Genomic DNA, 17516 nt, shown 5'->3' with positions numbered 1-17516 from the left:
GCAAAAAAAAAATCTTTTTCTCATGCTCAGCTCCTATTGGTCGTAGCGTGATGGTATATAGCCTTCATCGGAGAATGGACTATTCAAAATAAAAATATTTTTTCAATTTGAACTAGCAAGTCCTGAGATTAGCGCGTTTAAACAAACAAACTCTTCAGCTTTGTAACATAGATCTATCTCAATGATTCCTACTAGGTATATAAATACGATGTTATATAATTAATTAGTAATAACATTTATAAGAGATTAAAAGAACAAAAAATATTCAACAAAAGTGTAAGTTGTACAAAAAATTGTAGTATCTACATACAAGTGAAGTTACTTTCATTAACAACGCAAGGTATATGTTATAGATAATAAGTACTCAATAACTAAAAATGATAATGGATAATTTAACAGGTTTTTATTGTTCGAATTTATTTAACTTATGATTTGATAACATTCCAATTTAAAAAATAGTGTAATCCAACAAATTTTAAAGTGGAAGGAAACGACTAGAAAAACTTTTTGTAACATTTTTTAATGCACCATCCACGTATCCACCACGTTATAGTCAGCTGATTTTATTTTTCCTTCAAGATATTAGGTAAACTATAATCAGACATAGTTTAAAGTAGGCGGAAGTTACTAAAAAAAACTTTGTTTTTTTTTCTCCATGCGTGGAAGGCTGCCACTGCCCGCCCCACCTACGAAGTCGCAGGTGATTGTTGCAAATATGTATTCATAATATAAATCTCTAATGCATTTTACCAAGTTTCGATAGGGAGGAAATTCGTAATGAAAATCTGTCACTGGCAATAGAGATATAGTTGGCTATTGTAGCTGATATTTAAACAATATATAATTTCATACTTAGTAAATATTTTTTCGTCATGTTTTTTTTCATAATAAGTTCTTCTTAAACACCGAACTCATCTGTTGCAATTCATAATATTAAACAGTTGGTACTTTTATTTGTTACAGAATCTGTAAAGGACCTGATTGGAAACCCGGAATTTTCGTACAGTTCGTAAGAGAAGGAGGCATTGCACGAGAGGCTGGTTTAAGACCGGGCGATCAAATCTTATCGTGCAATGGCCACGATTTTGCTAATATATCTTTTAATGAGGTAATTATTTTATCTTCAAAACACACGGCTTACTGTTGTTTGATAAATAGTGATTTAAATGTTTTTGATACTATTAGATATATCGTTTTTATCAACTAACAACATTAGAAAAATTTTGAGAATAACTATAGTTTTAGCTATCACTAAGGAAAGTAGGTACCGGGTGTATCCCAATACAAGTATCTTTGACACTTATCCAGTGATAAACTCGGTGTTAAATTTTAGTAAAGATTACTGAAATATATGATTTTTATTTGTTTTATATGTAAAATTTAATTGACCAGGCCATATCAGCAATGAAGGCGAGTGGTAGGCTCGAACTCGTGGTCCGAGAAGGCACGGGTGTTGAGCTCGTGTCGCCTGAGAGTTCCGGGTACAATAGCTCCGCGTCGTCAGCGGCAGGCGAGCGCAGTCCAGCAGCGCCGCCTGTCATCCCTCTCGCACCCCCAGCCGCACTACGGCGACGCCTGGCTAGCGTCGCTGAAGAAGCCGCGGATAGAGCGGACAGGTATCCTATATATCATACAAATCATTTCAAATTCTGTGTTTATAATTTTTGTTTTATTATTGTGTTTGTGCTGTGTGGCTACGGCACTAAAGAATTTAGCCACCCCCTCTCTTCCCGTGGGTGTCGTAAGAGGCGACTAAGGGATAACAAGGTTCCACAACCACCTTGGAACTTAAGAAGCCGACCGATGGCGGGATAACCATCCAACTGCTGGCTTTGAAATACAAAGGCCGAAGACGGGCAGCAGCGTCTTCGGTGCGACAAAGCCAGTACTGCGGTCACCAACCCGCCTGCCCAGCGTGGTGACTATGGGCAAAACACATGAGTTCACGTTATTTTTGGCGTGAACTTGTGGAGGCCTGTGTCCAGCAGTGGACTGTATAGGATGTAATGATGATTGTGTTATTGTCATCCTTGTCTACAGTTTCAATTATGTTTTCGCTATCTGAACGCAAAGTCTGATTATGTAACAATAAACAAATATTTGGGGAAGACGCTGTGGCCTGTAACACAGCTTTTCTTAAGCTAGCACAGGTTGCAGGGCTTCTAGATAATGTAAACCACATATTTGAGCAAATAAAACTATTTTATTATTATTATTATTATACATTACGTTATACGATTAACCATGTTAAGTTTTGGCCTGCCAGGTTCATTCGCATCTTTTGCTACTGTTCCGCTCCTGTGAGATGTAATTGATGTAAAGTCCCATGCTTTTTATTGCTACAAGTAGCATAATATAATTAAAAAGTAAAAGTCTGGACGACCAATTTGGTTTCGGTATATAGTCGTGTGCATACACGAGTTGTATCATGGTTTTGTGTAGCGTATAATATTCGTCAATAAAGAGGTTACAGGTAAAATTCAAAAAATCTTAAAAAAACCTCGAACCTCTCCGTACTCAAACAATAAGTTACAGTTTGATCTGTAAAGTTTACTTATTGTAGATTAGACCCGATCTGTCAACTCACGCAAATATTGTTTTGTAAAAGTAGTAACCAACTTTAATATACATTCATATTTCGTCATTAATGAATGTCCTGCTTAATTTCTCCAATTATTGTCATAAAAATATACAACAAAAATATGTAAAAAAGTATTTTATAAGGATTAGCTTCATATGTTAAGATTTAATGTCGCTTGGTTTTTAAACTGTGAGTTAAAGTTTTTACTCTTTATTGACAAAAACGAACACAACTAAAATGAGTAATAACCTACAATTTATGAATTAATAATATCTATAAAAATATATTCCTATATGAGTTATGAAAATAAAATAATGATTCAGTTATATTAAATAATCCTTTCCATATAAATATAATAATCTTATTTTTATTTTTGATAGCAATCTTTATTACTTTTTTCGAATAGCGCGGCTATCAAACAGTAGCAATCAATAATTTAATAGATACACGAAAACAGATCTGAATACATATAAGGTATTTTTCATTTTTCTACTTAAGGCTGTTTTACGCCGAAGCAACAACGTGCGGCATTGTGGTATGCGGCTTAGTCGCATAAAAATGTTGCACATTGTGCCAAGAAGCTTGCGGCATGGCAACACCTTGAGTCGTGTGGCAGACTATCGCAGCTTGTATCCAAGCTTAATGGATTCCGTGCGACATTTTTGATGCGTCAAATCGGTTTTTAGGTTATGTTTTGATTGTACTTATTTATTTTAGAATTTACATAATGAGATAAATCGGTCATGGATGGTTTGCTTAAAAACTGTTGTCTCAGCGTAAAATACGCTGCCGCATGCCCCAAATACACCAATCTGTAACATGCCAAAGGATGGCACATACCACAATATGCCACAGTATGCCATAATGCCGCACATTGTTGCCTCGGCGTAAAACGACCTTTACGCTTTCACAAGTCGTAGTGAGCTCGGGTGGCCAAATCTCTACTAATACTAATCCCGGGATGTAATGAAAACTGTATATATTTAGATTAAAAAATTTTTTGGAATTATTTTTTGTTTTGATAAAAAAAAGTATCACCAATGTTACCGCGTAGTTGTCATTAATCATATAATTCAGTAATAGAGGTCATATAGTTAGACAATCAAGAATTGGGTCATCCACCCCCTATAAATAACTGTAATAACAGGAATACATTTGTCGTTTACAAATTCATATTTCATACGTACACTTAATTTTTTTATTTACTGGAGTAGTACATAACCAATAAATTAATAGTTATAAAATATGAATAAATATTAACGAGATTAACGTGTGATAATTTTCACTTATCGTTTTTATGAGACACGCAGCTTGTTTTTAGGTTGACAATGAATAGAATAAAACGGAGAACATGGGACAACTTAGACTTTGACTGGAAAAACAAAGATATTCATAATTTCGATGCACCGTCTGATATAGAGCCCGATTACGATAGTCCCAGTATACCAAATAATCCTCACACGTACGAAAGTAAATCTCATATCAAAAGTAAAACTATAACAGAATATGAGTCGACGAAAGTAACAAGTCCATTAAATAGAACGATAATTAATTTAACCGAAGATGGCGCTACAATTCAATGTAGTTACGACAATAATGCATCTAGAAAAAATATGTTTACATCGTCTCAACCGAGTAGAGACAAAGAAAAGAAAACAATTGTAGTAGAAGTACATCATATGAACACAACGACTTGCCCTAAAACTCACTGCAACTATCCTCCAACGTTTGTTAAAGAACTTGATGCAGATACCACTAGCATATCTAGTTCAACAACATTATCAAGTGCCATTGCTGAAGAAATACAGAGAAGGAAATTGGTTTGTATAATATTTTTTTTATATTTATGAAACAAGTTTACTTCAGTTACATTTTATTTTTTGAATTTAATCAAGCAAAAATATAATATAAACTAGTCATGAAGAGGAATATGTATATCTATATATGTATATAAAATCATTAGGCCATTCATCATCAGGCACTCGTCACGAAATCTCAAAAACTACAGGACGCAGAAAAATAAAATTAGGCAGGGATATAGTTAGTAGTTAGTAGAAGTCCTCTAAGAACGGATCTCGTGATTAGAGCCGCATTAATGAGGTAGTTTATTAATATAAATATGTCAAAACTTTGCCTTCTATTTTCTGTTCGCTTGTTTTAACTTGTTAGTAATATAAAATAAATCCAACATATTTTTTGTATATAGAACAAGAAATCTGCACCAGAAAAGGAAACTAACCCAGCACACATCAAGAAAACTAACGTACCCAAGACTATAGATAACGACCAAAAGAAACATCACGATGCATTGATGGACGAGTTTAAGAAGGTTCACAGAAAAATGTTTGCGAATATAGATACAACGAATGGTGATTTAAATAAAGAAAATCAGGCGGACAATTTGGTAAGTGCACAAATTCATTTTTGTATAAGTAAAAGCTTTATTTAATTAGAGTGCTTAATTTATTGGGGGTTATTTTATTTGACTTCGAAAGTATTAAGTAATGTAAAAGACTCGTCTTATTTTGGCGAAAAAGTAAATTGTAAATACCCTTTTTGTATAATTTATCATTTTTATCATTTTATATTTGTCATACTTTCCAGTCAAGTATCACTTTTCCATGAACAGTGTAACTTCCATGAACTGTGTAGCTATTAGAGAACAATGAAATTTCCTGTACAAAATGACTATGACAACAATTATTGTAACTGACATCGCTATTGTGTCTCGTTGTTTTATAATCAATAAACTCCTAAAATACTGTAATGTTTGCTTTACTCATCCTAAAACCTTGCACAGCTCACGTCATTGATTAAATAGCCGATATTTTTGCAACGTCGTTGTTTCAATTCTTAAAATTTTTAACCGACTTCAAAAAAGGAGGAGGTACGTCGTTTATGAACCGATTTAGAAATTTCTTTTTTTGTTGGAAAGGAGATATCATAAGTGTGGTACCATGATAAGATAACCAGGATCTGGTGTTGGGATCCCAGAGAAATCGAGGGAAACCCTCAAAAAATCGGTATAACTTTTTACTGGATATACCTACCGATTTTGATGATTTTTAATTTAATCGAAAGCTGATGTTTATTATGTAAATTTCATCGAAATCGGATTACAACTTTTGGAGTAATCTTTGATAATGCGTATATACTTGACTATTTTTTCGTCTACCTACGTTGTATTACTTGTCGATGTAATTGAAGTCGGTTTTTTTGCGTTTTTACAATGACTAATAAGTAATAAGGAATTTCTAGCTGTACTTTAAAATTGTTTGGTTTGCCTTGCATGTGTGAATTTTTTACACAAAATTTCTAAACGATATAAAACCTTTAATTACAAAATAACTACAGTTTTTTTTTGTCAGTTGTCAAATCTACATTACTCTCTACTATTGTTTTCTTAGGAAAGCCTATATTCTGCAATGCAACAAGGTACGATTTATATGTGTTTTGGTTTTATTTAATGAAATATCTATTAAACCTTTATATCTTCGGTAAAAAAACACGCTCTACGTACAGCACAGTTAAATAAAACAACATGATTTTAATGTGATGATGATAAATTGATGATGTGTAATGATAATAAAGTAAAACCATTTCGATCAATTATATTAAAAATATTAATTAAAAAAAAAATGGTATCCCTTATTTCGTTTCTCTATTCTTAGCCTTTTTCTTACCTTTTAGAATAGAATAAACTTTATTGCACACCACTCAGAAAAAAAATTAAGTACATAAAACAGTTATTTACACATAGAGATAGTAATGTACAAAGGCGGTCTTATCGCTTAGTAGCGATCTCTTCCAGACAACCCTTAGAAATAGGAAAATATGCATTGAAAAGTTAGGTGCAGCAGCGCAATTATCTGTATAATATGTATAAAAAACTTTATTCATGTAAACATGATGCATTTTTGTTCCCTACTCAAAAAATACAAAAAAAATATACTTTATACATACACATATACACATCATCATAAAATATCTACATACATACATAGCATACGTACTTACATGCATACACATATACATATATACATACATGCATACATACATACATACATACATACATAACATGTCGTTACAATTTAACAAAGTTAATAAGGAATAGAAGATAAAATAAGTTAAAGTGATGCAAATTGGAAATGTTGAAGGTTTTGCTCGTGGACGCTTTTCATCCCACTGTCTCCATCAGAGAACATTTCAACAATATTAGGATTTTTAAAAATTTATCAATGTTCCAATTATATAATATTTACAATAAAACCAAATATTTGTAATAAAATATTGCGAAATTTATACTGCCGCTTCGACACAAGTTATTACCGGTTTACATAAGTGAGTATTGGAGCGTAAATAAGTACTTTGTATCTATATGAAATGTTCTAAATCTATTTAAATTATAAAACCATCAATAATATGTGTAATATTTACATACTTTAATTGCAGTTAATTTAGTAAAAGTAAATAAATAAAAAAACAATTACGAAAACGTAAATCTATATAGGTACTCTTTTGACATTGCCTAATTTATTTTGTAACTAAAGGTTTTGATGTTTGACAAAATTTAACTATTTTACTAAGATACTAGCTGTGCCCGCAACTTCATCCGCGTGTCGTTCGTTTTAACAAAAAAGTGATTGGTTCGCAGAGTTATAATATAAATAAATTTCTAAAATAAAAGTAACTTAAGTTACTCCTTATTACATCAGCTATCTGCCAGTGAAAAGCCAGAACAACCAGACAGACAGACAGACAAAAATTGTAAAAATGTTATTTTTGTATATGTACCGTGTATACATCCATATGCATTTAGTAAAAAGCGGTTCTTTTAATATTACTAACAGACACTCCAATTACATTTGTTTGTATAGATAAGAAAAACGTTGAGTACCTATAAATTGAATTATATGCTTATTGATTTTTTGCAACGACTAGACCGTTTTTAATTTAATTTACCAGACGTTATACTTAGCTCATTAGTATCCTCAGACAACACTTAATAGTTTAGGGTTACAGTCATATAAGAAATGAATAAATTCTTTAAACAATAATCTAGAAAGTGTTTTTTTTTCTGAAATTGGTGCATTTTTAATATTAGATAACGAAACTAAATAAATGTTTGTTTCTGTATTATTAAAACCGGGAACAAAAGAGATGTTATTATTAAAATTTGTAAAATAAGGTTCTTATGTTTTTTAAGTGTGTTTTTTTAGATAAAACAATTTTTAAGATTTTTTGATAGGTACACAACATTCAAATATAACCTTTTAGTAATGCTATCTTTTAATGGCTCTACACTAGTTGGTCGATAATTTTCTTTAAGGTATTTATATATAGGCATATATGTAATAAATACAATTATAAAATGACAACCCTAGTAGCAGGGTACTGACCTCGTTTCGTAATATGAATGACAGTGCGAAACCCTTCACATAATATTTTTTATTTCAATTCCATTGTTTTCGTAAGTATTTTTTAATTAAAAGTGCAATTTAAGGTCAATATACTTATTAAATAAGTGATTTTTAGTGTTCAAATTAAATAAATAGTAATGAATTTAAAGTAAGAATATTTGTAACATAAAATATTTTATCGTTATACCGAATCTTTGGTTTTAAGGATATTAAAACTATTTGAGTACCAATTACCTATTAACTCTTAGCAACAGTTACAGTTAAAATTTATAACCTTTATCAGTTGTAAGAATTTTGGACAAAAATTTGTTTTTGTGCATTGGTACTGTCGCATTTAAACGGTTTATCACATCATCGTCCGCGTATCACATAATCTAATCTCAGCGTGACATTATCACATTTTAAAAAATGTTATACACAACTGCGTTTTCTATCTGTAAATATTTATAAATAGGCAATAGCTATGCATTTAGCTATTATTTAAAGTCATCTTATACGGACAAATTCTAGTAGGTACTTATTGTTAGTTTTATTTAAAAATTAGATTTTAAAAAGTTATATAAAAAAGTGCGTTCGTACAATGTACACATGTCAAAAGTTAAACTTCTTACCTGAGTGATACATGAGAGAAATCTTATCCATTAAAAAAAATTGTGTATAAAAAATTATATGTAGATAGATATGCTATCCAATCCTATGATAGTGGAGGCCAAAAAGCTAAATAGGTATTTATTTAATCGAGCGTCGTGGGGACCTATTGGATTGTGAAGATTAGGTTCCAAAAGGAAATGTTTGTTGAATATCTTAGGAACGTTAAATTAATCTAACATAAAATAATTCAGCAAATATTTTATGAACTTTCTATACCGACAATTCAAAAAGATTTATAACTAAAACTTTCACACTACTTTTTCAGAAGAAAAAATCAATATTGCATAAATAGTATCACACTTCGACAAGTTAATAGAACAGAGATTTTGCATGATTGTGCCTCGCACTGATAACGTCGGCCACGCACCTGCGGCGCTCAGTCGCCTCGCTACATCCGTCGTCGACGTGCACCGCCGCGCACCGTCTTGCTATGTATAATAGTTTACTTGTAGTCGCTCTTAGCTGTTTGACGCCAAGCGAAACAGTCGCGAAATACTGCGATTTCCCGATCATCGGAAAATTATCGTTGACCTTCACGCGCTCTTGCTTCATTTTTATGGTTCTCAATTTTGTATGCATTGTTGACATCGAATATTATTAAATTGTGTCCAAATACCGTGTTGTTTTCAAGTGATTACAAACTAATATGTGATTTGTCGTCAATAATGAAGAAGAATAACAAATCAGTACCAATTTTCACTCTTCAGTGCTATGAAGTTAGTCGAAATTTAAGAGATTATTTTTTTTTAGAAAAAATAAGTTATACTAGCTTTAATTTGGATTGACTGTAATTAAATAATGTACAGAATTAATTAATATTTCAGTTTTATACATTGACAATTGATATGAAACTATATTTTAAACATAATAAGCAATAGATCTGTTTACTTGCTTAATTTAAATTCTTTAAAAAATATTTAAGCAGATAAAAAAAACATCATTTCATCAAACGTACATGGTCCCTATCTTCAATAAAGAACCTCGTAATTAATGGTAATTAAAAAAAAAACAATAATTTAAATGAATAATATATTCTTTATAATTACTAATTACTTTATATACCGTTAAAAATTTTCGGAGATGCTATTAAAAACGCATTGTTAAAGTTTTTTGTTCCACGCCCCGCGGTTTCACCCGCGTCAATTTGAAGGAAAAACTTAGTCAAATATTAGGTATATAGCCTAAAGCGTTCCTCGGTAAATGGACTAACCAACTCTAAAATAATTTCTTAATTCGAACCAGTATTTCCTGAGATTAGCGCATTTAAACATACAAACTGTTCAGCCTTATAATATTAGTATAGATAGCACGAGTATTATATGTAACATATACTTATGTTACGTTTTCCTTGTAATGAAGAACATTACCTACTTGACGTCATTCTTGTTGGTAACTAATTAAGTTTATTCATTCAGGGTTAAAGGCTTTACTGCACGGCACGATTTTTGTAACTATAAAGTTCAATGTCAAAACACAACTTCATGTATAGATTTTTATGTAACTCTTAAAAAAATTAACTTTTAATCGTCTAATGCAACAGTATACTAATCAACCTATACATATAATATCGTTTCAATTACTAGATAGATAATAAATTTAATTACAAAAAAAAAAGTTAGAAAAAATTGATTAGCTACTACATTTACATTCAGAATACCTAAGGAATAAGCTTTTTGGGCTATCTTACGTACATATACTCGTACATTATATAGCAATTCAGGTGTCACTTATGCTTAAGTACCTAGGTATATATCGTTTCCCCCACTAAAAACAGGTGATTGATTATTTATTATTTATAATCTTCTTTAACCACAATTAATATTTTTTCTAACAAAATCTATTCATTCGGACGATTTTTATTTGTTAAGATTGTGGAAATAATTTATACAGATTATGTAAGTTTGTTTCATGATAGCTGACAATAGCACTTGCACTTTCTAAGTTGTTAACCGTGTTAATCTAATAATAACTTTTCAAGATATTTCTTCAAAATACCTTGGCTAACACGGTAGTCTTATTTGTTCCTTTTATCACCGTACTCGAGTAAAACCGGTCCAGTAGCAGGAATACCATTTGTAACCTTTATTTATTTATTTTTTGTTAACAGTCCTTCAAACTTAAACATTTTAATTAAAAACAAAACACAAAAAGTATTTAAAAAATGTGTCTTTATATTATATGATATTGTTCATAGTGATAAAGTAAATGTATGTACGAGTAATACGTAGGTACAAAACACATTTGATATTTGTAAGTCTTTAATTATTGTTGTTATAAGTAAGCACTGTTGCAAGGAACCTGTTTTAGGTGTATGCAATTATGTAAATAAATTTGGACATACGGTTAAAAAAAGGGAAATAAAAACTAACAATTTGGCTATAATTAACTTACTTAACATGATATTTTTTTATAAAAAAGGGTTACTGTGTCAGCTTGACTACTTATTCGCGATAAAAGCGGCTGGATAACGGGCGCAGTGTTTAATTTAGTGTTAATTGCTATAAAATAAATTAAAATAAGCTACTGTTTCAGGATCGACAATCAACTTTGCCGATTAGAAAAGGTGATACACCAATAGAAATTATAAATGATAAAAAGGAAAAAAAGGAACCGGTACAGAAGCCACCACCTCCTCCTCCGGTACGTGTTTTTTTATTTTTATGTGAAATTATAAACCGCCACTTCTTATTGTAATTATAGGACAGTCTATTAACTCGCGGAGACCGTTACTTGGAAGAAACAGCTCATAACAAAATTAATATTTATATACTCTTCTTAATAGATTGTAATCTACGTATACTTGGAAATTAAAATATCTAATTATACTTACAGTAAAATGGCGACGAACCGCATTTTGTACATAAAAGATTATTTTAAAAATAATAATTGTTACGCGCTGTACATATCTTCAACCGCTTAACGGTCAACAATCACTCTCGTGTAGTGGTAAACACAAACGGATTGCGGGTACGATTCCCGCTCTGGATGGATATTTGTATTTGTACAAATGTTTCCCGCAGTGGAGCAGCGTGGTGGTTACGTTTCAGCCTGTAATATCCCTCTGCTAGACATAGCCTCTTTCCCCGTGTAGGAGAAGGATCAGAGCCTAATCCCCCACGCTGCTCGAATGCGGGTTGGCGGATATATTCCCTACTATGAGTAGCGATCGCTATCAGATGTATATGATAACAAACAACCGGTACCGACGGCTTAACAGGCACTCCGAGGCACGGTGGGGAGTACCACAAAGACCGCACAAACACCCAGACTACGGCAAAATATCTGTATGGCAAATACAAATGTTCGTCATGTGCGGGGATCGAACCTGCAACCGCAAGCGCAACAGCTACAAACCTTCTCCAATCCTTCTCCTAAATAGAGAAAGAGACATATGCCCCACAGTTCGATATTAAGGGCTGAATACGTACATGTCTTTGACTGTAAAAAGTGTACGGAGTATTTTTATCTGTTTGTACGAATGCTTATATTTTTTTTAACCTAATTATAAAGAAATTTATCTTAACTATAACTTTGATACTCGGTGATAAAATAAATTTTAAAACAAATCACTACGATTCCTATAAATGGAACTGAAACAATTAAAAACGCAGATAAAACTGCACTGGTCTATTAGTTACTTGTGTTAAAAATTTAGGTGTTCTAAAATTGCAGTCGCTTATATTCCTGAATTAAAACACTTACATTTCGATCACCTTCATAACTTAATTTTTATTTACTTTTCAGATGCCGTTTTCGAATGGGCATTTGACACAAAATGGCGAAAATGGAAAATCTGATACAACTGTAATTAAAACAGAGGATTCAGATATTATTAAAATTCCAAACCTAAGAAAAGTTGGAACGTTAAATAGAATACCAACTACGGATTTTAATAATAAAACCCAATCAACGATGAAAACGCATAGTTTAAAAGATGAAAACGCGGAAGTGGAGTCATTAGAATCTTACAAACTAAAAAATCCTTCAAATGTTACACCCAAACCTCCGTCGAACTATTTCATCAAAGCACCTAATGGACCCGCCACTATGAAGAAACATGCGCGGCCCGTTTCAGTGACAATTGGAGAATATGTAAATAATATTGGAAGAAAAGAACCGTCGAAACTAGATTTTCTTAATGGTGATAAATCCGATGTTCATAGAATACCTGGAGATGAAACAATTACTAGTAGACTACAATCTGAGTTGGCCCTTACGTTATCTAGATCGAATTTACGTAAAAAGACCGAAGCTTTAGTAAGTAAATAAGGTTAAATTATCAATTAATTTTGAAAAAACAAAAATACTTATTTTACAAAAAATACTTAAATTAACTTATGTTATTGTAAAAGTCCGAACACGTGTAAATACTAGGTTTTACTTATTCAGTAAAATTTTGAGAGGCATAAGTTGATAAATGTCAGGATTTTAATATACTTACTATACGCCGACTGACTGAAATATGACTGATGGCCGGGTATAAAGTGGCACCACAGGCTCTGACTCTGATAGTCAGATCAGATAACTGTTGAAAGAAACTTTCCAAAGTACTATTAAAGATGTTGCTCGAGCTGATTCCATTGGTGATTTGTGATGAATACAAATTCTAAATGACGTTATTACTGATGTCCCGAATACATCGGATTCAGCCACTCGAAACTGCGTACTTATTAGTAATATAATAATTGGTAACCCAGTGTAAATCTTTATTAATAATAATTATTGGAAAAAAAGCGATATTTATGAATTTTTAATTCACAAAAAAAAAAATTCAAATAATTAAACAATCTGCGATCTTGAAATTTTTTAAATAAATGACGTTTCTAAGGAACTTTGTCAAAAATATTAAATATACAACAGAATAGAACTTCTCATAGAAGTTTTAACATTTATTAAATGATGACAGGTATGAAAAAAACAGGGAAACAATAGATTGCTAAGAGTAATATTTAATTTGACAGGAAATTATTATTATTACCTAAATAGAATTAATAGCTTTCACTAGTGCCAAAATAGCACAGATAATTTCGCCAATATCACGCAGAATAGAAAGGAAACTATAAGATGCAGTAATGTTTGTTTAGATTGATGCATACTCCCGACAAACCATATACCTCAAATAACGGATACTTCTTAAACTTAGTTTTATGAGTTGTTAAAACCGATTTCAAGTCTCCTTTGGCTTATACTCTAGTAAAAAAATTAAAATTTCTTTTGTATGATATACTTTTTGAATACATTTTGTAAATAATAATAGACATGGAACTTAAAGTATTTAAAGAAATGTTGAATATAGATCAACTTTTTTGAAGAATATAAACATACAGGCTTAAAAAGCACCATTTTATTTGTGAAGGAGTTAGCTGAATTACTAGAAATTGAACTTATGTTTAGAACCACGAAATAATTTGATTTGTTAAGCGTCAAGCTAGTGAATTTATCGGCGATAAGCCTATAACTTTTTGAGGAAAAATTGAGGTTGATCTTTTTTTAAACGACGTCAAAAAAGGAGGTTGTCATTTCGGCCGTATTTTTTATGTGTGTTCGTGGATAACTTCGTCGTTTATAAACCTATTTTGATGATTCTTTTTTTGTTAGAAAGGAGAAATCTGATGAAAGCATTCCCGAGAAATTGAGGGAAACCTTTGACTAGCCTGGTGGCGCAGTTTCTAGTGACCCTGCTTTCTGCTCCGGAGGGTTGTGGGTTCGATTGCCACCCCGAGTCTGGGTGTAATATGTACATATATATGTATATATATATATACATATATATATATATATATATATATATATATATATATATATATATATATATATGTATATGTATATGTATATGTATATGTATTATTTATAATTATGTTTATCGAAAAAAATATACGTAGATATATCAGTTAGCTGTTACCTATAACACAAGATTTAAGTTGCTTACTTTAGAAACAGCCGACCGTGTGTGTATGTTGTAACTATTTATTATTTATTTATTATTACTATCGTAGTTTCAACTATCGCGTTTGTTAATTTTTTTTTTCGTCTACTTATGTTGTATTTTTTGCCGATGTAATTGAAGTGTATTGGATAATACATACATTTTAGTAAATAAAAGACTTGAAGTTAAATGAGACGTCAGAGAAACTTCGATCTTATCAAATTCTGCCCTGATCTGCAATTGTAATTCACTGTAGACTCTAAATCAGATGTATAGTTTAATATTGAATTATAAATTCATAAATCTTAAATCGTTTTGGCCTGATCAATTTTTTTTTATAAAATATTGCAACTTATAAGAACTATGCTCAAATTGATGGTGTGTTTTGTGAATATTATTGACTATACCTGTAACGGTTCCTAGTGGGATGATGTTTGATGACTTTTTCTAAGCTTAGCCTTTTAAAAAACCTATTTGCAATTGATAATACCTCAATTTAGATTGACAAATTTTGTCAATCGAAAATTAAATTGCTGGGAACGATGACGAGAGAAGAAAAGTTAGATTTCATCCGTTTTCTTTTTTATTTCGAGGGTTATATATTTTAATGAACACTTATATTATTACATCCATTGCTTTCTTTCATATGGTATTCAATTGCAATCAGGAGGTGCCGTAGAAATCTTGCCCACGGCGCTGAGAGTACCAAAACCGGTACTGCTTGTAATAAAACTCTTGCGCAGTTTGTGATTTTGCTACTTGATTATTACCACTTTTGAGAGCACCTATAATAATACTTATTAAAGTTAATATTTCTAACGATATTAGTAATACGTAGAATTTACTGTACGGGCTTTTACAAGAACATATGTATTTATAAGATAATTTCTTTCAGGCCATTGCTTCCAACAAAGAAACCTTAATATTAAAACAATATGGTAACGATGAGAACTTTCACGCTAGATATGGCAATAATCTTTTGCCGTTACCTCCATCGATAACAATCCCAAAAGTGTCCATTTCAAAACACTGATTATTGCTTATTAAATTCCTTATTCATAATAATGGTTTGTCAACAACGCTCTTATAATATCAACTTTTGTTTGAATGTAAGAATATTATTCTTATTATGGGCACTAATATTTCTCTGCTCTTAACACCTTCAGACTTCATTTTTCTGGCACGTTTTCATTTTTTAATATCAAAATCAAAACAACACTAAGAGCACGTATGTTATAACAATTTATGTCACTTTTTTTAAATTTTAATGGTAACCTTATTGGATTGGAAAATAAGAATCACCTGTTTTAGGTCATAACGATCACATGTTATTATTTCAAATAATGTTATATTTGGGACTTTGGTGAAGGCAAATCAGTATTAACGAAAAGAAGAAAAGTTCACTTTAATGTTTTCACCGTCATAAGAAATGTGTATATTTTAATAAGAGTGTGTATAATTTACTCGTACTAACAAAACGTGTTTACTTACAGGGCGATGGAGGTCGATAAAAATGATTATCATTAGATGAAGAATTTCTTTACACAGAGAACGTGATACATATCGACCGCTTATATTTATTTCCAGATAAAACATCGTAGTGAAATATAACGATACCGTAGAGTTTTGTTTTCGTTGCTGTCTAGGCGAAACAGAAAGATAATTATCTCAATTTTTAACTTTCTTATAATTATATTAATTATTCAAAACCTTATAAAATAAAATGTAAATTAGTATTAAAATTAAAAAAAAATAATCGAATAAATTTATTGTGGCTTACTGATAAATAAATATTAAAATCATGTAGTTAAGAAGATTCGGAAAGAATTGCCAAAGCATACTTTTTACAAACAATCTCAAGTGTCTCAATCATTTTTTTATTATCAAGAGATATTAAGTGTGCACTATGTAAGTGTTAAATAATAGAGGTTGTATTAAAATACTTATTTAGAAAATAAAGCTGCCTTAAACACTTGCTAGATGTAAAACATCCGCAAAACACAACGAAATTCGTATACATATACTTTTAGTATTAGTTAAACTGTAAAGTATAATGTTTGAGTTATTCCTTCTTTAAAATCAGTGTCGGATTTACCAATAGGTTAAATAGGTTGGAGCCTAGGCAAATTTTAATGTGCGGCAAATTTTGTCTAAATTTTATTTATAAAACATGATCATACATTATACATCCAACAAATGAATCGGCATGCCCACAACATTTTGTACAGCAGTGGATAACTAAAAAAAAAAGAATAATTTTTCCTTGCTTCGATTATGTTATGGAGTTAACATATAATCCCGACTAGCACTCAACCGATTTTCGGGTGGTTGTGACCAATCTTGCTACCACAACCTTTTTACTCTTACTAGGAAATAGGGTATCGCGTTTCAACGGTTAGTAGGGACGGTATAAATTGAATAGCCTACTGTCTGCAAAACTGTAAATCCGCCACTGTTAAAGTACTGATTTATGTAGCAGAGGCGTCTGACGAAAAATCTTAAAACAGGTTTGTAAGAAGATGATCAAAAACTCAAAAATAACCGACTAGTCACAAATTGGACGTTAAATTTTTCCATTGAAATGCTTCCTACCAACTATCCAACTTACAATTAGATGTTTCACATCAATAAAATCATAATTTACCTCATCATAATTATGAATAAATATTTGTAAAACACGTAGCGTAGTTTTAGCTTTTAGCGTAGCCAGGTTAAACACCAAAAAGGAGTTTCTTTTGTATGCTTAATGTATCATTTGTGAAATCGTAATATTTATTAATGTGTCTACGTGTAATTGTCCGAAAATTAAAAAGTGAGATACTTAAGTATTTGAATAATATTTTAAAAAGTAACTACATAAACCTTGTATACTTTATAATTACGATTAAGTGCCTAAGTCATTTTGTGTAATTACTATAATTATATTTAATGAATGTTT

At 31.1% G+C, this 17516-nt stretch overlaps 1 protein-coding gene across 1 annotated transcript in view; it reads left to right on the top strand.

Annotated features, from left to right (window-relative positions):
- Window positions 1-17516, top strand: part of LOC123670193 — a 36390-nt gene extending 18874 nt beyond the window's left edge. The window contains exons 5-11 of the mRNA XM_045603701.1: window positions 964-1108; window positions 1393-1616; window positions 3903-4401; window positions 4788-4985; window positions 11185-11292; window positions 12397-12909; window positions 16072-17516. Coding sequence (XP_045459657.1) covers window positions 964-1108; window positions 1393-1616; window positions 3903-4401; window positions 4788-4985; window positions 11185-11292; window positions 12397-12909; window positions 16072-16089 — 1705 coding nt within the window. The 3' untranslated portion in view covers window positions 16090-17516. The remainder of the gene's footprint in view (window positions 1-963; window positions 1109-1392; window positions 1617-3902; window positions 4402-4787; window positions 4986-11184; window positions 11293-12396; window positions 12910-16071) is intronic.

Source organism: Melitaea cinxia, chromosome 4 (genome assembly GCF_905220565.1).
Source record: "Melitaea cinxia chromosome 4, ilMelCinx1.1, whole genome shotgun sequence".
Taxonomy (NCBI): domain Eukaryota; kingdom Metazoa; phylum Arthropoda; class Insecta; order Lepidoptera; family Nymphalidae; genus Melitaea; species Melitaea cinxia.
The sequence above is the reverse complement of the archived record's forward strand: the minus strand, read 5'-3'. Positions and strand labels throughout refer to the sequence as shown.